We start from the raw sequence: 21,670 nt of genomic DNA on the forward strand, positions 1-21,670 counted from the left end.
CTGCACCATGGGAGACAGCTTTGGTGTGGTTCACTTCACTCCCAGTAGCTAAAGACCATCAGCACCTGGAGGCCTCTTCCCACACAGCACAGGGAGAAGCCTGCCCTGCACAGCCACCCCCCAGAGGTGCTGCTGGGGGCTGTCTGCTGCAAGGTCACCACAGCTGGGTGGTGTCTGCATGCCTGTGTGCCCTGCAGATGCCCAGCCTGCTTGGGAGCTGTGGGCAGGCAGCCACAGACCACCTGGGATGTTCTGCAGGGCTGGTCCAGGAGTGCCTGGCCCAGGACAGTGTGTAGGGAAAGGGCTGCTGGAGCTCAGCTCTGTCCCTGCCAGAAGCCCTCTGGCACTCAGCTGGCACTGTCTGTGCTGTGCCCTGTGTGAGGGGCAGAGTGTGCTGAGTGTCTGCACGTGTGGGCAGCAATGCCAGCAGCTGATGGGCTTAGGGGGGAGTCTGCATGTAGCAGGTGAGCCAGGGGGGAGGTTTGGTGCCCTGGGGGGGAGGTTTGGTGCCCTGGAGGAAGCTTTGTGCCCTGTGCTCTCGTTAGGGGAAGCAGAAGAGGAGCCAGGCAGCAAAGCTTCCCAGCAGAGGGCAAAGGGTTGGAAAGCTCCCCCCAGCCTGGCTGGGGGCTCAGGCTGCCCCTTCCCTCCCCCTGCCCCACACTCACATGGAGCGCAGGGCTGGCAGCTGCAGGAAGGTGTCTGCCCTGATCTCCTGGATCCTGTTGTGCTGCAGAGCCCTGAAAAACAGAACCTGGGGTGAGAAAACAGCTGCAGGCAGCACTGCCACTGGGTAGGGATCCTTGCCCCGTGGCAGCAGGCACCAACTGTCACAGTGGAAGCTGTCACTGGAGCTTGGGAGAGCTGCTCTGATTTCAAGGGGCAAAGAGGATGAGCAGCAAAGCAGCCCAGAGCCAGCCCCAGGGCACAGCCAACCTCTCCTTCTGATGCCACTGATGTGCAGTGGCTCAAGCTGCCTCATGATCTCCACAGCTGTGCTGCTTCCCCCCTCTGCTGCACCCCAAGCCTGCAACCTGTTTTGTCCAGAGCCAAAGAGGAGAGCCTGGAGCCCCTGGGTCGGCAGCAGCTCTGTGTGAGCCCTCAGGAAGGGCTGCAGGGTGCTGCCCTTTGCCTTGGGGATGATTGGAGGGCTGAAGGCAGGCAGCTCTTCCTGGAGAGAAATCCTGAGGCCTGGCTGAAGCCAGCAGCCACCTCCTGCAGCTGTGCTTTCAGAACATGCCTGAGCCCCTGCACAGCTCCCTGCCAGCAGCCTCCTGCACTCCCTGGGCAGGGCAGGCAGCAGGGGCAGGGCTCACAGGGCGTTTGCTGGCTGAGCTGTGCAGTCCCCACACCCCTCGAGGGCCAGCCAGGGCTGATGCAAGCAGCACTGGGTGGGAGCCTTGCAGCTTCTCTTCCCTGTTTTGGATCAGTGCTGAACATCTGCAGAATGCCCATCAGGGGCTGCCAGACCTACAGAAGCAGTGTCCCCATGTGTGACCTCCTGCCAGGGGACAGAGCCACTGCCAGGGGCTCTGCCTATGGCAGCTCCCTGTGGCGTTTGTTGGGTTGCTGACCTGCATCCAGACTCAGAGAGGATCTTGCAGCAGGACCTGCAGGTGCTGGCTGGAGTGGCTCAGCAGGCATTTGGCCACAGTCATGCTGGAGGGGCAGGAGCCTCTCTGCTGCTGGCTTCTCGGTGCCCCAAGAAGGCATTCACTGGATGCCCAGCTACAAGTGAGGGCCACAGGGAGCTGGGAGCCCTGAGAAGAGCTGAGAGAGTTAACTGCAGTGCCTGGGGCTGTGATTGTGTCCTGTGTCTGAGAGGGGCAGAGTGTGGAGCTCTGACCCTGTGCGGTCCCAAGAGGGAGTTGCAGCCCTGAGCGTTCCCAGAGCTTGCTGAAGGCTGAGTTTTGTCCCTGGGGGCTGCTCCTCTGCCCAAGTTGTTCCTTTCCCCAGAGCAGGGTGGGGGTGAGGGCATCTCTGTACTCACAGCTCCTCCAGCCGCTGGCACCGGTGGAAACTCGGCAGGTCCTCGATTCGGTTGTGGGACAGCTCCCTGCGGGGGGAGGAGCAGCACAGAAACGTTAGGAGGTCAGAAGTGAGCCCCCGGAGCCCTCCCTTGGAAAGCAAACACTGCGGGAGAGGGCAGCCCAGGAAGCCCAGCGAGGAGCAGCTCCACTCTGCACACCCCTGGAGCTTGCCCTCAGCAGCTTTGTGCCAGGACTCCTCACCCAGCCCCAGCCCAGCTCCCTCCAGCACAAGCTGCAGGCTGGAGGAGCTGCTGGTGCTGCTGGGCTGAGTTTTCCTCCCCAGCCAGCTGTGAAATGCATCCTTGCCAGCTTCTGCCATGCTGTGCCTGTGCCAGAGCTGCTGGCCAGCTGCTGTGGATGGAGCTGCAGATGTGCAGCTAGGAGGGCTTGGGCCAGAAAGCAGCCAGCAACTGCCCTGCATCCCTCCTGCCAGAGCAATCCCTGCTGCCCTGCATCCCTCCTGCCAGAGCAATCCCTGCTGCCCTGCATCCCTCCTGCCAGAGCAATCCCTGCTGCCCTGCATCCCTCCTGCACACCAATCCCTGCTGCCCTGCATCCCTCCTGCCACACCAATCCCTGCTGCTCATCACCTGCTCCCCTTGTAGCCTTTCTTGGCTGCTCCCCAGGGGTAGAGCAGAGGCTGTGGCACAAGGCAGGGCTTTGGCACAGGACATTACAGGCTGGGAAATCCCTGGCCCCCTTCTGCCTCCTGAGAGCAATTCCCAGCAGACTTCTGTCCCCAAAGCTGCAGAGCCTGGTGGCACAGCAGGATCCAGGGCAGAGTCATTGGCAGCCAGAAGAAAACCTCTCCTGGGACAGCTTAATGTGAGTTTTGTACAGCTGGAGTGGGCTGGGGGAGGAGCAGCCCTCCCAAAGCAGCTTTTCCTTTGCTCCAGCAGCAGCTGCTGGGTCTCTGCCTGCTGAAGGGAACTTTGCCCCAGGCTACAGTTCTGTATGTGGCCTCTCCACCCACTTCCCAAACTCTGTTTCCATCTTTCTGCCAATAAGCTGCTGCTGAAACATTTCAGTTATTCAGTTCTGTTGCCAACCTTCTTCCAACCAATTATCCATGGTGGAGAGGAGCAGGGAGGAAACAGAGGCAAATGTTCTGTGCTTGGCTCTGGAGCTCTGCAGCCTCTCACCCAGGATGGAGGAGGAAGGAGAGCAGCAGCCACAGGTCCCTGTGTCAGTCCAGAGGGCTTGAGAGGTGAGGCCTGAGCTAAGCATGGAGGAGGAGAACACAGCCTGAACTAAGCATGGAGGAGGAGAACACAGCCTGAGCTAAGCAAGGAGGAGGAGAACACAGCCTGAGATAAGCAAGCAGGAGGAGAACACAGCCTGAGCTAAGCATGGAGGAGGAGAACACAGCCTGAGCTAAGCAAGGAGGAGGAGAACACAGCCTGAGCTAAGCATGGAGGAGAAGAACACAGCCTGAGCTAAGAAAGGAGGAGGAGAACACAGCCTGAGCTAAGCAAGGAGGAGGAGAACAGCGCCTGAGCTCGGCAAGGAGGAGAACACAGCCTGAGCTAAGCAAGGAGGAGGAGAACACAGCCTGAGCTAAGCAAGAAGGAGAAGAACAGACCCTGAGCTAAGAAAGGAGGAGGAGAACACAGCCTGAGCTAAGCAAGAAGGAGAAGAACACAGCCGGAGCTAAGGAAGAAGGAGAAGAACACAGCCTGAGCTAAGCAAGGAGCAGAAGAACACAGCCTGAGCTAAGCAAGGAGAATAGAGCCTGAGCTGAGCAAGAAGGAGAACACAGCCTGAGCTAAGCACGGTGGAGGAGAACACAGCCTGACCTAAGTATGGAGGAGAACACAGCCTGAGCTAAGCAAGGAGAAGGAGAACACAGCCTGAGCTAAGCAAGGAGGAGGAGAACACAGCCTGAACTAAGCATGGAGGAGGGGAACACAGCCTGAGCTAAGCAAGGAGGAGGAGAACACAGCCTGAGCTAAGCAAGGAGGAGGAGAACACAGCCTGAGCTAAGCAAGGAGGAGGAGAACACAGCCTGAGCTAAGCAAGGAGGAGGAGAACACAGCCTGAGCTAAGCATGGAGGAGAACACAGCCTGAGCTAAGCAAGGAGGAGGAGAACACAGCCTGAGATAAGCATGGAGGAGAACACAGCCTGAGCTAAGCATGGAGGAGGAGAACACAGCCTGAGCTAAGCAAGGAGGAGGAGAACACAGCCTGAGCTAAGCATGGAGGAGAACACAGCCTGAGCTAAGCATGGAGGAGGAGAACACAGCCTGAGCTAAGCAAGGAGGAGGAGAACACAGCCTGAGCTAAGCAAGGAGGAGGAGAACACAGCTTGAGCTAAGCATGGAGGAGGAGAACACAGCCTGAACTAAGCATGGAGGAGGGGAACACAGCCTGAGCTAAGCAAGGAGGAGGAGAACACAGCCTGAGCTAAGCAAGGAGGAGGAGAACACAGCCTGAGCTAGGCAAGGAGGAGGAGAACACAGCCTGAGCTAAGCATGGAGGAGAACACAGCCTGAGCTAAGCAAGGAGGAGGAGAACACAGCCTGAGCTAAGCAAGGAGGAGGAGAACACAGCCTGAGCTAAGCATGGAGGAGGAGAACACAGCCTGAGCTAAGCAAGGAGAACAGAGCCTGAGCTGAGCAAGAAGGAGGAGAACACAGCCTGAGCTAAGCATGGTGGAGGAGAACACAGCCTGACCTAAGTATGGAGGAGAACACAGCCTGAGCTAAGCAAGGAGGAGGAGAACACAGCCTGAACTAAGCATGGAGGAGGGGAACACAGCCTGAGCTAAGCAAGGAGGAGGAGAACACAGCCTGAGCTAAGCAAGGAGGAGGAGAACACAGCCTGAGCTAAGCAAGGAGGAGGAGAACACAGCCTGAGCTAAGCATGGAGGAGAACACAGCCTGAGCTAAGCAAGGAGGAGGAGAACACAGCCTGAGCTAAGCAAGGAGGAGGAGAACACAGCCTGAGCTAAGCATGGAGGAGGAGAACACAGCCTGAGCTAAGCAAGGAGGAGGAGAACACAGCCTGAGCTAAGCATGGAGGAGAACACAGCCTGAGCTAAGCAAGGAGGAGGAGAACACAGCCTGAGCTAAGCAAGGATGAGGAGAACACAGCCTTAGCTAAGCATGGAGGAGAACACAGCCTGAGCTAAGCAAGGAGGAGGAGAACACAGCCTGAGATAAGCAAGGAGGAGAACACAGCCTGAGATAAGCAAGGAGGAGGAGAACACAGCCTGAGCTAAGCATGGAGGAGGAGAACACAGCCTGAGCTAAGCAAGGAGGAGGAGAACACAGCCTGAGCTAAGCAAGGAGAACACAGCCTGAGCTAAGCAAGGAGGAGGGGAACACAGCCTGAGCTAAGCATGGAGGAGGAGAACACAGCCTGAGCTAAGCAAGGAGGAGGAGAACACAGCCTGAGCTAAGCAAGGAGGAGGAGAACACAGCTTGAGCTAAGCATGGAGGAGGAGAACACAGCTTGAGCTAAGCATGGAGGAGGAGAACACAGCCTGAGCTAAGCAAGGAGGAGGAGAACACAGCTTGAGCTAAGCATGGAGGAGGAGAACACAGCTTGAGCTAAGCATGGAGGAGGAGAACACAGCCTGAGCTAAGCAAGGAGGAGAACACAGCCTGAGCTAAGCAAGGAGGAGGAGAACACAGCCTGAACTAAGCAAGGAGGAGGAGAACACAGCTTGAGCTAAGCATGGAGGAGGAGAACACAGCCTGAGCTAAGCATGGAGGAGGAGAACACAGCCTGAGCTAAGCAAGGAGGAGGAGAACACAGCCTGAACTAAGCAAGGAGGAGGAGAACACAGCCTGAGCTAAGCAAGGAGGAGGAGAACACAGCCTGAACTAAGCAAGGAGGAGGAGAACACAGCTTGAGCTAAGCATGGAGGAGGAGAACACAGCCTGAGCTAAGCATGGAGGAGGAGAACACAGCCTGAGCTAAGCAAGGAGAGCACAGCCTGAGCTAAGCAAGGAGGCGGACAACACAGCCTGAGCTAAGCAAGGAGGAGAACACAGCCTGAGCTAAGCAAGGAGGAGGAGAAAACAGCCTGAGCTAAGCAAGGAGGAGGAGAACACAGCCTGAGCTAAGCAAGGAGGAGGGGAACACAGCCTGAGCTAAGCATGGAGGAGAACACAGCCTGAGCTAAGCAAGGAGGAGGAGAAAACAGCCTGAGCTAAGCAAGGAGGAGGAGAACACAGCCTGAGCTAAGCAAGGAGGAGGGGAACACAGCCTGAGCTAAGCATGGAGGAGAACACAGCCTGAGCTAAGCATGGAGGAGGAGAACACAGCCTGAACTAAGCATGGAGGAGGGGAACACAGCCTGAGCTAAGCAAGGAGGAGGAGAACACAGCCTGAGCTAAGCAAGGAGGAGGAGAACACAGCCTGAACTAAGCATGGAGGAGGGGAACACAGCCTGAGCTAAGCAAGGAGGAGGAGAACACAGCCTGAGCTAAGCAAGGAGGAGGGGAACACAGCCTGAGATAAGCATGGAGGAGGAGAACACAGCCTGAGCTAAGCAAGGAGGAGGAGAACACAGCCTGAACTAAGCATGGAGGAGGGTAACAGAGCCTGAGCTAAGCATGGAGGAGGAGAACACAGCCTGAGCTAAGCAAGGAGGAGAACACAGCCTGAGCTAAGCAAGGAGGAGGAGAACACAGCCTGAGCTAAGCAAGGAGGAGAACACAGCCTGAGCTAAGCAAGGAGGAGGAGAACACAGCCTGAGCTAAGCAAGGAGGAGGAGAACACAGCCTGAGCTAAGCAAGGAGGAGGAGAACACAGCCTGAGCTAAGCATGGAGGAGGAGAACACAGCCTGAGCTAAACAAGGAGGAGAACACAGCCTGAGCTAAGCAAGGAGGAGGAGAACACAGCCTGAACTAAGCAAGGAGGAGGAGAACACAGCCTGAGCTAAGCAAGGAGGAGGAGAACACAGCCTGAACTAAGCAAGGAGGAGGAGAACACAGCTTGAGCTAAGCATGGAGGAGGAGAACACAGCCTGAGCTAAGCATGGAGGAGGAGAACACAGCCTGAGCTAAGCAAGGAGGAGGAGAAAACAGCCTGAGCTAAGCAAGGAGGAGGAGAACACAGCCTGAGCTAAGCAAGGAGGAGGGGAACACAGCCTGAGCTAAGCATGGAGGAGAACACAGCCTGAGCTAAGCAAGGAGGAGGAGAAAACAGCCTGAGCTAAGCAAGGAGGAGGAGAACACAGCCTGAGCTAAGCAAGGAGGAGGAGAACACAGCCTGAGCTAAGCAAGGAGGAGGAGAACACAGCCTGAGCTAAGCATGGAGGAGAACACAGCCTGAGCTAAGCATGGAGGAGGAGAACACAGCCTGAGCTAAGCAAGGAGGAGGAGAACACAGCCTGAACTAAGCATGGAGGAGGGGAACACAGCCTGAGCTAAGCAAGGAGGAGGAGAACACAGCCTGATGCTAAGCAAGGAGGAGGGAACACAGCCTGAGATAAGCATGGAGGAGGAGAACACAGCCTGAGCTAAGCAAGGAGGAGGAGAACACAGCCTGAGCTAAGCATGGAGGAGGAGAACACAGCCTGAGCTAAGCAAGGAGGAGGAGAACACAGCCTGAGCTAAGCAAGGAGGAGGAGAACACAGCCTGAGCTAAGCAAGGAGGAGGAGAACACAGCCTGAGCTAAGCAAGGAGGAGGAGAACACAGCCTGAGCTAAGCAAGGAGGAGGAGAACACAGCCTGAGCTAAGCAAGGAGGAGGAGAACACAGCCTGAGCTAAGCAAGGAGGAGGAGAACACAGCCTGAGCTAAGCAAGGAGGAGGAGAACACAGCCTGAGCTAAGCAAGGAGGAGGGAGAACACAGCCTGAGCTAAGCAAGGAGGAGAACACAGCCTGAGCTAAGCAATGGAGGAGGAGAACACAGCCTGAGCTAAGCATGGAGGGAGAACACAGCCTGAGCTAAGCAAGGAGGAGGAGAACACAGCCTGAGCTAAGCAAGGAGGAGGGGAACACAGCCTGAGCTAAGCAGGAGAGGAGAACACAGCCTGAGCTAAGCAATGGAGGAGGAACACAGCCTGAGCTAAGCAAGGAGGAGGAGAACACAGCCTGAGCCTAAGCAAGGAGGAGGAGAACACAGCCTGAGCTAAGCAAGGAGGAGGAGAACACAGCCTGAGCTAAGCAAGAGTAGGGGAACACAGCCTGAGCTAAGCAAGGAGGAGGAGAACACAGCCTGAGCTAAGCAAGGAGGAGGAAACACAGCCTGAGCTAAGCAAGGAGGAGGAGAACACAGCCTGAGCTAAGCAAGGAGGAGAACACAGCCTGAGCTAAGCAAGGAGGAGGAGAACACAGCCTGAACTAAGCAAGGAGGAGGAGAACACAGCCTGAGCTAAGCAAGGAGGAGAACACAGCCTGAGCTAAGCAAGGAGAGACACAGCCTGAGCTAAGCAAGGAGGAGGAGAACACAGCCTGAACTAAGCAAGGAGGAGGAGAACACAGCCTGAGCTAAGCAAGGAGGAGGGAACACAGCCTGTGCTAAGCAAGGAGAGAACACAGCCTGAGCTAAGCATGGAGGAGGAGAACACAGCCTGAGCTAAGCAAGGGAGGAGAACACAGCCTGAGCTAAGCAAGGAGGAGGGGAACACAGCCTGAACTAAGCATGGAGGAGGAGAACACAGCCTGAGCTAAGCAAGGAGGAGAACACAGCCTGAGCTAAGCAAGGAGGAGGAGAACACAGCCTGAGCTAAGCATGGAGTAGGAGAACACAGCCTGAGCTAAGCAAGGAGGAGGAGAACACAGCCTGAACTAAGCATGGAGGAGGAGAACACAGCCTGAGCTAAGCAAGGAGGGGAACACTGCCTGAGCTAAGCAAGGAGGAGGAGAACACAGCCTGAGCTAAGCAAGGAGGAGAACACAGCCTGAGCTAAGCAAGGAGGAGGGAACGCAGCCTGAGCTAAGCAATGGAGGAGGAGAACACAGCCTGAGCTAAGCAAGGAGGAGAACACAGCCTGAGCTAAGCAAGGAGGAGGAGAACACAGCCTGAGCTAAGCATGGAGGAGGAGAACACAGCCTGAGCTAAGCAAGGAGGAGGAGAACACAGCCTGAGCTAAGCAAGGAGGAGGGGAACACAGCCTGAGCTAAGCATGGAGGAGAACACAGCCTGAGCTAAGCAAGGAGGAGGAGAAAACAGCCTGAGCTAAGCAAGGAGGAGGAGAACACAGCCTGAGCTAAGCAAGGAGGAGGAGAACACAGCCTGAGCTAAGCAAGGAGGAGGGGAACACAGCCTGAGCTAAGCATGGAGGAGAACACAGCCTGAGCTAAGCATGGAGGAGGAGAACACAGCCTGAGCTAAGCAAGGAGGAGGAGAACACAGCCTGAACTAAGCATGGAGGAGGGGAACACAGCCTGAGCTAAGCAAGGAGGAGGAGAACACAGCCTGTGCTAAGCAAGGAGGAGGGGAACACAGCCTGAGATAAGCATGGAGGAGGAGAACACAGCCTGAGCTAAGCAAGGAGGAGGAGAACACAGCCTGAGCTAAGCATGGAGGAGGAGAACACAGCCTGAGCTAAGCAAGGAGGAGGAGAACACAGCCTGAGCTAAGCAAGGAGGAGGAGAACACAGCCTGAGCTAAGCAAGGAGGAGGAGAACACAGCCTGAGCTAAGCAAGGAGGAGAACACAGCCTGAGCTAAGCAAGGAGGAGGAGAACACAGCCTGAACTAAGCAAGGAGGAGGAGAACACAGCCTGAGCTAAGCAAGGAGGAGGAGAACACAGCCTGAGCTAAGCAAGGAGGAGGAGAACACAGCCTGAGCTAAGCAAGGAGGAGGGGAACACAGCCTGAGCTAAGCAAGGAGGAGAACACAGCCTGAGCTAAGCATGGAGGAGGAGAACACAGCCTGAGCTAAGCATGGAGGAGAACACAGCCTGAGCTAAGCAAGGAGGTGGGGAACACAGCCTGAGCTAAGCAAGGAGGAGAACACAGCCTGAGCTAAGCATGGAGGAGAACACAGCCTGAGCTAAGCAAGGAGGAGAACACAGCCTGAGCCAAGCAAGGAGGAGGAGAACACAGCCTGAGCTAAGCAAGGAGGAGGAGAACACAGCCTGAGCTAAGCAAGAAGTAGGGGAACACAGCCTGAGCTAAGCAAGGAGGAGGAGAACACAGCCTGAGCTAAGCAAGGAGGAGAACACAGCCTGAGCTAAGCAAGGAGGAGGAGAACACAGCCTGAGCTAAGCAAGGAGGAGAACACAGCCTGAGCTAAGCAAGGAGGAGGAGAACACAGCCTGAACTAAGCAAGGAGGAGGAGAACACAGCCTGAGCTAAGCAAGGAGGAGAACACAGCCTGAGCTAAGCAAGGAGAACACAGCCTGAGCTAAGCAAGGAGGAGGAGAACACAGCCTGAACTAAGCAAGGAGGAGGAGAACACAGCCTGAGCTAAGCAAGGAGGAGAACACAGCCTGTGCTAAGCAAGGAGAACACAGCCTGAGCTAAGCATGGAGGAGGAGAACACAGCCTGAGCTAAGCAAGGAGGAGAACACAGCCTGAGCTAAGCAAGGAGGAGGGGAACACAGCCTGAACTAAGCATGGAGGAGGAGAACACAGCCTGAGCTAAGCAAGGAGGAGAACACAGCCTGAGCTAAGCAAGGAGGAGGAGAACACAGCCTGAGCTAAGCATGGAGTAGGAGAACACAGCCTGAGCTAAGCAAGGAGGAGGAGAACACAGCCTGAACTAAGCATGGAGGAGGAGAACACAGCCTGAGCTAAGCAAGGAGGGGAACACTGCCTGAGCTAAGCAAGGAGGAGGAGAACACAGCCTGAGCTAAGCAAGGAGGAGAACACAGCCTGAGCTAAGCAAGGAGGAGGGGAACGCAGCCTGAGCTAAGCATGGAGGAGGAGAACACAGCCTGAGCTAAGCAAGGAGGAGAACACAGCCTGAGCTAAGCAAGGAGGAGGAGAACACAGCCTGAGCTAAGCATGGAGGAGGAGAACACAGCCTGAGCTAAGCAAGGAGGAGGAGAACACAGCCTGAGCTAAGCAAGGAGGAGAACACAGCCTGATCTAAGCATGGTGGAGGAGAACTCAGCCCCAGGAGTCAATTCTGCTGTCTCCTGAGCAAGGGTAACCTAATGCAGCCCAGAAGGTATCAGAGCAACCTCAGTTGCTGAAGCTGTGTTGTGGACACATCAGCATGAAGGTACTGGTGGCACCATGGGACTTCAGGTCTGCTCAGGGAACCTTCAGCTACTTCTGCTTGGGAGGAAAGGTAAGTCTGTGCCCTGAGCCCCTGAAGCTCTGGACAGAAGCAGCAGAATGATTCCAGGCTGATGTCCACATCAAGCCAAGCTCAGCCAGGCTGCCCTGCTCTGGGCTCATGCACAGCCCATGGCCATGAGCCTCACTCCCTTGTGGTGCCTCTTACAGAGGCAACATCTGAGCAGGGGAGCCCAGAGTCATGCCAGCAGCTGTGCCATCTCTCTTCAGTTGTGTCACAGGCACAATGTCAACCTGGGGAGCTGCCAAGGTGGGGCCCAGCAGCCTGAGCAGCACTGACCCTGCAGGGACAGGAGGCCAATGCATTTCAAAGGCAGGGGGGATGTAAAGAAGCACAAACAGAGGCCCAGGGACCCTCTCTCCAAGCTCTGAAGCCATGCAATTAATATCAGCAAAACCAACAGTGAGAGAAGAAGGAGGACCCAGGTGAGCTGTCCCAGCACAGCTCTGCCCCAGGGAGGAGCCAGGCTGCAGAAGAGGCTCTGCAGGGGAGGTTTGCAGTCTGATAACTTGCAAACACAAACAGCAGGCTCAGGACCCTGCAGCCTGAGCTGCCCCATAGGCTGCTCTTTGGTGGCAACACGTCCACTAAACTGGTCCAGATGTCTGAGGAGGAGAGATGCTCCCTACAGGGACAGCTGGAGCCAAAATGCTGTGATCTGCTGAGTTACAAATTGTGCTCTTTCATTCTGCTGTGTTTCTCTTGTTCCCAGTCTCTGCCCCAAGAATGCTCTCCTGTTGCTTTCCTGGAACAAACTTGTTTGCCTTTTCAGCTTGCTTGTGTCAAGACTGATGAGAGGCGAGTGTCCTGCCTGCCCCAGGCCTGCAGACTTGTGTACATCACACAGCACAGAGTGCCAGGGGCCTGAAGGGACCTCTGGAGAGCATCCAGTCCAACCCCCTGGCAGAGCAGGGGCACCCAGGGCAGGGCACCCAGGAACACATCCAGGTGGGGTTGGATATCTCCACACCCGCCCTGGGCAGCCTGCTCCAGGCTCTGTCACCCTCACAGTGAGAACTTCCTCTGCCTCAGCTTCCACCACTGCCCCTGGTGCTGGCATTGGGCATCACCCAGCAGAGCCTGGCTCCAGCCTCTGGGCATCACCCTGCACAGCTTTAGCAACATGAATGAGGTCACCCTCAGGCTCCTCTCCAAGCTACAGAGCCCTCAGCTGCCTCAGGCTCTCCTCACAGGAGATGTTCCACTGCCTGCAGCTCCATGGCTCTGTGCTGGACTCTCTCAAGCAGTGCCCTGAGGGGCCCAGAACTGGACACAAGACTCCAGCTGTGGCCTCAGCAGGGCAGAGCAGAGGGGCAGGAGAACCTCTCTGACCTACTCACCACAGCCCTTCAAATGCACCCCAGGATGCCCTTGGCCTGCTTGGCCACCAGGGCACATTGCTGGCTGAGGGGCATCCTTCTGGCCACCAGCACCCCCAGGTCCTTTTCCCCTCCACTGCCCTGCAACAGCTCAGTCCCCAACCCATCCTGGTCTATAAGCTCTTTCCCAGATGCAAGACTCTCTCCTTGCCCTTGTTGAACTTCATTCAGCTTCTCCCTGCCCAGCTCTCAGCCTGTACAAGTCTCACTGAATGGCAGCACAGCCCTCCTGTCGCAGCCACTTCACTGTTTGGTGCCATCAGCAAACTTGCTGGCAGTGCCCTCTGTACCTTCATCCAGGTCACTGATGAATACCTTGAATAGCTCTGGTCCCAGTACTGACTCCTGAGGGACTCCACCAGACACAGGCCTCCAATTGGACTCTGTCCACTGACCACAGCTCTCTGACTTCTTTCCTTCAACCTGGTCCCATCCACCTCACTCCCTGATCCTCCAGACCCTCCGCCTCAGCTTAGCTGCAAGGATGCAGTGGCAGACAGTGTCCAATGCCTTACTGACATCAAGATAAACCACAGCCACTGCTCTGCTGGGACCTGGGCAAAGTTGATTTCTTCTGTGCCATTCAGGCCCAGAGCAATGGGGGGCAGAGAGGAAAGAGGGGCAGAGAGGAATGGGGGGCAGAGAGGAATGGGGGGCAGAGAGGAATGGGGGCAGGTTTGGGGAAGGTTCTGGCCTAAAGAGATTTTGGTAAAGACCAGGTTGGAGAGACCTGGGCAGAGGCTAAATAGGACTTGGTGTGCTCTGGAGTATTGTACTGCTGCGTGTAGTTGTGAGCAGTGCTGGTGTGTGTGAGCAGTGCTGCTGTGTGTGAGCACTGCTGCAGTGTGTGAGCAGTGCTGCTGTGTGTGAGCAGTGCTGCTGTGTGTGAGCAGTGCTGCTGTGTGAGCAGTGTTGCTGTGAGTGTGAGCAGTGCTGCTGTGTGTGTGAGCAGTGCTGCAGTGTGTGAGCAGTGCTGCAGTGTGTGAGCAGTGCTGCAGTGTGTGAGCAGTGTTGCTGTGTGTGAGCAGTGTTGCTGCGTGTGAGCAGTGCTGCAGTATGTGAGCAGTGCTGCTGTGTGTGAGCAGTGCTGCTGTGTGTGAGCAGTGCTGCAGTGTGTGAGCAGTGCTGCAGTGTGTGAGCAGTGCTGCAGTGTGTGAGCAGTGTTGCTGTGTGTGAGCGGTGCTGCAGTGTGTGAGCAGTGCTGCAGTGTGTGAGCAGTGCTGCTGTGTGTGAGCAGTGCTGCTGTGTGTGAGCAGTGCTGCAGTGTGTGAGTAGTGTTGCTGTGTGTGAGCAGTGCTGCAGTGTGTGAGCAATGCTGCTGTGTGTGAGCAGTGCTGCTGTGCGTGAGCAGTGCTGCTGTGTGTGAGCAGTGCTGCTGTGTGTGGGCAGTGCTGATGTGTGTGAGCAGTGCTGCAGTGTGTGAGCAGTGCTGCAGTGTGTGAGCAGTGCTGCTGTGTGTGTGAGCAGTGCTGCAGTGTGTGAGCAGTGCTGCTGTGTGTGTGAGCAGTGCTGCTGTGTGTGATCAGTGCTGCAGTGTGTGAGCAGTGCTGCGGTGTGTATGAGCAGTGCTGCAGTGTGTGAGCAGTGCTGCAGTGTGTGAGCAGTGCTGCTGTGTGTGAGCAGTGCTGCTGTGTGTGAGCAGTGCTGCAGTGTGTGAGCAGTGCTGATGTGTGGGAGCAGTGCTGCTGTGTGTGAGCAGTGCTGCAGTGTGCGAGCAGTGCTGCTGTGTGTGAGCAGTGCTGCTGTGTGTGAGCAGTGCTGCTGTGTGAGCAGTGTTGCTGTGAGTGTGAGCAGTGCTGCTGTGTGTGAGCAGTGCTGCAGAGTGTGAGCAGTGCTGCAGTGTGTGAGCAGTGCTGCAGTGTGTGAGCAGTGTTGCTGTGTGTGAGCAGTGCTGCTGTGCGTGAGCAGTGCTGCTGTGTGTGTGAGCAGTGCTGCAGTGTGTGAGCAGTGCTGCAGTGTGTGAGCAGTGCTGCAGTGTGTGAGCAGTGCTGCTGTGTGTGTGAGCAGTGCTGCTGTGTGTGATCAGTGCTGCAGTGTGTGAGCAGTGCTGCTGTGTGTGAGCGGTGCTGCAGTGTGTGAGCAGTGCTGCTGTGTGTGAGCAGTGCTGCAGTGTGTGAGCAGTGCTGCTGTGTGTGAGCAGTGCTGCAGTGTGTGAGCAGTGCTGATGTGTGGGAGCAGTGCTGCTGTGTGTGAGCAGCGTTGCTGTGTGTGAGCAGTGCTGCTGTGTGTGAGCAGTGCTGCAGTGTGTGAGCAGTGCTGCAGTGTGTGAGCAGTGCTGATGTGTGTGAGCGGTGCTGCAGTGTGTGAGCAGTGCTGCAGTGTGTGAGCAGTGCTGCTGTGTGTGAGCAGTGCTGCTGTGTGTGAGCAGTGCTGCAGTGTGTGAGCAGTGCTGATGTGTGTGAGCAGTGCTGCTGTGTGTGAGCAGTGGTGCTGTGTGTGTGATCAGTGCTGCTGTGTGTGGGAAGTGCTGATGTGTGTGAGCGGTGCTGCAGTGTGTGAGCAGTGCTGATGTGTGTGAGCAGTGCTGCAGTGTGTGAGCAGTGCTGGTGTGTGTGTGAGCAGTGCTGCAGTGTGTGAGCAGTGCTGGTGTGTGTGAGCAGTGCTGCGTGTGTGTGAGCAGTGCTGCTGTGTGTGGGCAGTGCTGCTGTGTGTGAGCAGTGCTGCAGTGTGTGAGCAGTGCTGCAGTGTGTGAGCAGTGCTGCAGTGTGTGAGCAGTGCTGCTGTGTGTGAGCAGTGCTGCAGTGTGTGAGCAGTGCTGCTGTGTGTGAGCAGTGCTGCAGTGTGTGAGCAGTGTTGCAGTGTGTGAGCAGTGCTGCTGTGTGTGAGCAGTGTTGCTGTGTGTGAGCAGTGCTGCTGTGTGTGAGCAGTGCTGCAGTGTGTGAGCAGTGCTGCTGTGTGTGAGCAGTGCTGCAGTGTGTGAGCAGTGCTGCTGTGTGTGAGCAGTGCTGCAGTGTGTGAGCAGTGCTGCTGTGTGTGAGCAGTGCTGTTGTGTGTGAGCAGTGCTGGTGTGTGTGAGCAGTGCTGCTGTGTGTGTGAGCAGTGCTGCTGTGTGGGAGCAGTGCTGCAGTGTGTGAGCAGTGCTGATGTGTGTGAGCAGTGCTGCAGTGTGTGAGCAGTGCTGGTGTGTGTGTGAGCAGTGCTGCAGTGTGTGAGCAGTGCTGGTGTGTGTGAGCAGTGCTGGTGTGTGTGGGCAGTTGCTGGTGTGTGTGAGCAGTGCTGCTGTGTGTGAGCAGTGCTGGTGTGTGTGAGCAGTGCTGCAGTGTGTGGGCAGTGCTGGTGTGTGTGAGCAGTGCTGCTGTGTGTGAGCAGTGCTGGTGTGTGTGAGCAGTGCTGGTGTGTGTGAGCAGTGCTGCTGTGTGTGGGCAGTGCTGGTGTGTGTGAGCAGTGCTGGTGTGTGTGAGCAGTGCTGCTGTGTGTGGGCAGTGCTGGTGTGTGTGAGCAGTGCTGCTGTGTGAGAGCAGTGCTGCTGTGTGTGTGAGCAGTGCTGCTGTGTGTGAGCAGTGCTGCTGTGTGTGAGCAGTGCTGCAGTGTGTGAGCAGTGCTGCTGTGTGTGAGCAGTGCTGCAGTGTGTGAGCAGTGCTGCTGTGTGTGAGCAGTGCTGCAGTGTGTGAGCAGTGCTGCTGTGTGTGAGCAGTGCTGCTGTGTGTGAGCAGTGCTGCGTGTGTGTGAGCAGTGCTGCTGTGTGTGTGAGCAGTGCTGCTGTGTGTGAGCAGTGCTGCAGTGTGTGAGCAGTGCTGATGTGTGTGAGCAGTGCTGCAGTGTGTGAGCAGTGCTGGCTGTGTGTGAGCAGTGCTGCTGTGTGTGAGCAGTGCTGGTGTGTGTGATTGCTGGTGTGTGTGAGCAGTGCTGCTGTGTGTGAGCAGTGCTGCGTGTGTGTGAGCAGTGCTGCTGTGTGTGAGCAGTGCTGCTGTGTGTGAGCAGTGCTGCAGTGTGTGAGCAGTGCTGCTGTGTGTGAGCAGTGCTGCTGTGTGTGAGCAGTGCTGCTGTGTGTGTGAGCAGTGCTGCAGTGTGTGAGCAGTGCTGCAGTGTGTGAGCAGTGCTGCTGTGTGTGTGAGCAGTGCTGCTGTGTGTGAGCAGTGCTGCTGTGTCTGAGCAGTGCTGCTGTGTGTGGGCAGTTCTGGTGTGTGTGAGCAGTGCTGCAGTGTGTGAGCAGTGATGATGTGTGTGAGCAGTGCTGCAGTGTGTGAGCAGTGCTGGTGTGTGTGTGATCAGTGCTGCTCTGTGTGAGCAGTGCTGCTGTGTGTGGGCAGTGCTGGTGTGTGTGTGATCAGTGTTGCTGTGTGTGAGCAGTGCTGCTGTGTGTGAGCAGTGCTGCAGTATGTGAGCAGTGCTGCTGTGCGTGAGCAGTGCTGCTGTGTGTGTGAGCAGTGCTGCAGTGTGTGAGCAGTGCTGCAGTGTGTGAGCAGTGCTGCTGTGTGTGTGAGCAGTGCTGCTGTGTGTGAGCAGTGCTGCTGTGTCTGAGCAGTGCTGCTGTGTGTGGGCAGTTCTGGTGTGTGTGAGCAGTGCTGCAGTGTGTGAGCAGTGATGATGTGTGTGAGCAGTGCTGCAGTGTGTGAGCAGTGCTGCAGTGTGTGTGAGCAGTGCTGCTGTGTGTGAGCAGTGCTGCTGTGTGTGGGCAGTGCTGCTGTGTGTGTGAGCAGTGCTGCTGTGTGTGAGCAGTGCTGCTGTGTGTGAGCAGTGCTGCTGTGTGTGAGCAGTGCTGCTGTGTGTGAGCAGTGCTGCAGTGTGTGAGCAGTGCTGGCAGTGTGTGAGCAGTGCTGCTGTGTGTGAGCAGTGCTGCTGTGTGTGAGCAGTGCTGCTGTGTGTGAGCAGTGCTGCTGTGTGTGAGCAGTGCTGCAGTGTGTGAGCAGTGCTGCAGTGTGTGAGCAGTGCTGCTGTGTGTGAGCAGTGCTGCAGTGTGTGAGCAGTGCTGCAGTGTGTGAGCAGTGCTGCTGTGTGTGAGCAGTGCTGCTGTGTGTGAGCAGTGCTGCAGTGTGTGTAGCAGTGCTGCAGTGTGTGAGCAGTGCTGCTGTGTGTGAGCAGTGCTGCTGTGTGTGAGCAGTGCTGCTGTGTGTGTGAGCAGTGCTGCAGTGTGTGAGCAGTGCTGCAGATGTGTGAGCAGTGCTGCTGTGTGTGTGAGCAGTGCTGCAGTGTGTGAGCAGTGCTGCTGTGTGTGAGCAGTGCTGCTGTGTGTGAGCAGGTGCTGCAGTGTGTGAGCAGTGCTGCTGTGTGTGAGCAGTGCTGCTGTGTGTGAGCAGTGCTGCAGTGTGTGAGCAGTGCTGCAGTGTGTGAGCAGTGCTGCTGTGTGTGTGAGCAGTGCTGCAGTGTGTGAGCAGTGCTGCTGTGTGTGGGCAGTGCTGCTGTGTGTGAGCAGTGCTGCAGTGTGTGAGCAGTGCTGCTGTGTGTGAGCAGTGCTGCTGTGTGTGAGTGGTGCTGCAGTGTGTGAGCAGTGCTGCTGTGTGTGAGCAGTGCTGCTGTGTGTGAGCAGTGCTGCAGTGTGTGAGCAGTGCTGCAGTGTGTGTGAGCAGTGCTGCAGTGTGTGAGCAGTGTTGCAGTGTGTGAGCAGTGCTGCAGTGTGTGAGCAGTGCTGATGTGTGGGAGTAGTGCTGATGTGTGTGAGCAGTGCTGCTGTGTGTGTGAGCAGTGCTGCAGTGTGTGAGCAGTGCTGATGTGTGGGAGTAGTGCTGATGTGTGTGAGCAGTGCTGCTGTGTGTGAGAAGTGCTGCTGTGTGTGAGCAGTGCTGCTGTGTGTGAGCAGTGCGGCTGTGTGTGGGCAGGTCTGGTGTGTGTGAGCAGTGCTGCAGTGTGTGAGCAGTGCTGGTGTGTGTGAGCAGTGCTGCTGTGTGTGAGCAGTGCTGCAGTGTGTGAGCACTGCTGCAGTGTGTGAGCAGTGCCACTGTGTGTGAGCAGTGCTGCAGTGTGTGAGCAGTGCTGCTGTGTGTGAGCAGTGCTGCTGTGTCTGAGCAGTGCTGCTGTGTGTGAGCAGTGCTGCTGTGTGTGAGCAGTGTTGCAGTGTGTGAGCAGTGCTGCAGTGTGTGAGCAGTGCTGATGTGTGGGAGCAGTGCTGATGTGTGTGAGCAGTGCTGCTGTGTGTGTGAGCAGTGCTGCTGTGTGTGAGCAGTGCTGCTGTGTGTGGGCAGTGCTGATGTGTGTGAGCAGTGCTGCAGTGTGTGAGCAGTGCTGGTGTGTGTGTGAGCAGTGCTGCTGTGTGTGAGCAGTGCTTCTGTGTATCAGCAGTGCTTCTGTGTGTGAGCAGTGCTGCAGTGTGTGAGCAGTGCTGCTGTGTGTGAGCAGTGCTGCAGTGTGTGAGCAGTGCTGCTGTGTGTGAGCAGTGCTGCTGTGTGTGAGCGGTGCTGCAGTGATGTGAGCAGTGCTGGTGTGTGTGAGCAGTGCTGCTGTGTGTGAGCAGTGCTGCTGTGTGTGTGAGCAGTGCTGCAGTGTGTGAGCAGTGTTGGTGTGTGTGAGCAGTGCTGCAGTGTGTGAGCAGTGCTGCTGTGTGTGAGCAGTGCTGCTGTGTGTGAGCAGTGCTGCTGTGTGTGTGAGCAGTGCTGCAGTGTGTGAGCAGTGTTGGTGTGTGTGAGCAGTGCTGCAGTGTGTGAGCAGTGCTGCTGTGTGTGAGCAGTGCTGCTGTGTGTGAGCAGTGCTGCAGTGTGTGAGCAGTGTTGCTGTGTCTGAGCAGTGCTGCTGTGTGTGAGCAGTGCTGCTGTGTGTGAGCAGTGCTGCAGTGTGTGAGCAGTGCTGCAGTGTGTGAGCAGTGCTGCTGTGTGTGAGCAGTGCTGCAGTGTGTGAGCAGTGTTGGTGTGTGTGAGCAGTGCTGCAGTGTGTGAGCAGTGTTGCTGTGTGTGAGCAGTGCTGCAGTTTGTGAGCAGTGCTGCTGTGTGTGTGAGCACTGCTGCTGTGTGTGAGCAGTGTTGCTGTGTGTGTGAGCAGTGCTGCTGTGTTGTGAGCAGTGCTGCAGTGTGTGAGCAGTGCTGCAGTGTGTGAGCAGTGCTGCTGTGTGTGAGCAGTGCTGCTGTGTGTGAGCAGTGTTGGTGTGTGTGTGAGCAGTGCTGCAGTGTGTGAGCAGTGCTGCAGTGTGTGAGCAGTGCTGCTGTGTGTGAGCAGTGCTGGTGTGTGTGAGCAGTGTTGCTGTGTGTGAGCAGTGCTGCAGTGTGTGAGCAGTGCTGGCTGTGTGTGAGCAGTGCTGGTGTGTGTGAGCAGTGCTGCTGTGTGTGAGCAGTGCTGCTGTGTGTGAGTAGTGTTGCTGTGTGTGAGCAGTGCTGCAGTGTGTGAGCAGTGCTGCTGTGTGTGTGAGCAGTGCTGCAGTGTGTGAGCAGTGCTGCAGTGTGTGAGCAGTGCTGCTGTGTGTGAGCAGTGCTGATGTGTGTGAGCAGTGCTGCAGTGTGTGAGCAGTGCTGCTGTGTGTGTGAGCAGTGCTGCAGTGTGTGAGCAGTGCTGATGTGTGTGAGCAGTGCTGCAGTGTGTGAGCAGTGCTGCTGTGTGTGTGAGCAGTGCTGCAGTGTGTGAGCAGTGCTGCAGTGTGTGAGCACTGCTGCAATGTGTGAGCAGTGCTGCAGTGTGTGAGCAGTGCTGCTGTGTGTGAGCAGTGCTGCAGTGTGTGAGCAGTGCTGGCTGTGTGTGAGCAGTGCTGCAGTGTGTGAGCAGTGCTGCTGTGTGTGAGCAGTGCTGGTGTGTGTGAGCAGTGCTGCTGTGTGTGAGCAGTGCTGCAGTGTGTGAGCAGTGCTGCTGTGTGTGAGCAGTGCTGCAGTGTGTGAGCAGTGCTGCTGTGTGTGAGCAGTGCTGGTGTGTGTGAGCAGTGCTTCTGTGTGTGAGCAGTGCTGCTGTGTGTGGAGCAGTGCTGATGTGTGTGAGCAGTGCTGCAGTGTGTGAGCAGTGCTGATGTGTGTGAGCAGTGCTGCTGTGTGTGTGAGCAGTGCTGCAGTGTGTGAGCAGTGCTGCTGTGTGTGGGCAGTGCTGCTGTGTGTGAGCAGTGCTGCAGTGTGTGAGCAGTGCTGCTGTGTGTGAGCAGTGCTGCAGTGTGTGAGCAGTGCTGCTGTGTGTGAGCAGTGCTGCTGTGTGTGAGCATTGCTGCTGTGTGTGTGAGCAGTGCTGCAGTGTGTGAGCAGTGCTGCTGTGTGTGGGCAGTGCTGCTGTGTGTGAGCAGTGCTGCAGTGTGTGAGCAGTGCTGCTGTGTGTGAGCAGTGCTGCAATGTGTGAGCAGTGCTGCTGTGTGTGAGCAGTGCTGCTGTGTGTGAGCAGTGCTGCTGTGTCTGAGCAGTGCTGCTGTGTGTGCGCAGTTCTGGTGTGTGTGAGCAGTGCTGCTCTGTGTGAGCAGTGCTGCTGTGTGTGGGCAGTGCTTGTGTGTGTGTGATCAGTGTTGCTGTGTGTGAGCAGTGCTGCTGTGTGTGAGCAGTGCTGCTGTGTGTGAGCAGTGCTTCTGTGTGTGAGCAGTGCTGCTGTGTGTGAGCAGTGCTTCTGTGCGTGAGCAGTGCTGCAGTGTGTGAGCAGTGCTGGTGTGTGTGAGCCGTGCTGGTGTGTGTGAGCAGTGCTGCTGTGTGTGAGCAGTGCTGCTGTGTGTGAGCAGTGCTGCAGTGTGTGAGCAGTGCTGCAGTGTGTGAGCAGTGCTGCTGTGTGTGTGAGCAGTGCTGCAGTGTGTGAGCAGTGTTGCTGTGTGTGAGCAGTGCTGCTGTGTGTGTGAGCAGTGCTGCAGTGTGTGAGCAGTGCTGCAGTGTGTGGGCAGTGCTGGTGTGTGTGAGCAGTGCTGCTGTGTGTGAGCAGTGCTGCAGTGTGTGGGCAGTGCTGCAGTGTGTGAGCAGTGCTGCTGTGTGTGAGCAGTGCTGCTGTGTGTGAGTGGTGCTGCAGTGTGTGAGCAGTGGTGGTGTGTGTGAGCAGTGCTACTGTGTGTGTGAGCAGTGCTGCAGTGTGTGAGCAGTGCTGCTGTGTGTATGAGCAGTGCTGCAGTGTGTGAGCAGTGCTGGTGTGTGTGTGAGCAGTGCTGCAGTGTCTGAGCAGTGCGGCTGTGTGTGGGCAGGTCTGGTGTGTGTGAGCAGTGCTGCAGTGTGTGAGCAGTGCTGCTGTGTGTGAGCAGTGCTGCTG

The 21,670-nt window shown here is 56.7% G+C and overlaps 1 protein-coding gene across 1 annotated transcript in view; it reads right to left on the reverse strand.

The window, feature by feature from the left end:
- Nucleotides 1-21,670, reverse strand: part of LGR6 (leucine rich repeat containing G protein-coupled receptor 6) — a 223,372-nt gene that overhangs the window by 12,676 nt on the left and 189,026 nt on the right. The window contains exons 12-13 of the mRNA XM_054176315.1: nucleotides 1,988-2,053; nucleotides 666-737 (exon numbers count right to left, since the gene is read on the reverse strand). Coding sequence (XP_054032290.1) covers nucleotides 666-737; nucleotides 1,988-2,053 — 138 coding nt within the window. The remainder of the gene's footprint in view (nucleotides 1-665; nucleotides 738-1,987; nucleotides 2,054-21,670) is intronic.

The sequence above is a fragment of the Dryobates pubescens genome, chromosome 35 (genome assembly GCF_014839835.1).
Source record: "Dryobates pubescens isolate bDryPub1 chromosome 35, bDryPub1.pri, whole genome shotgun sequence".
Classification (NCBI taxonomy): domain Eukaryota; kingdom Metazoa; phylum Chordata; class Aves; order Piciformes; family Picidae; genus Dryobates; species Dryobates pubescens.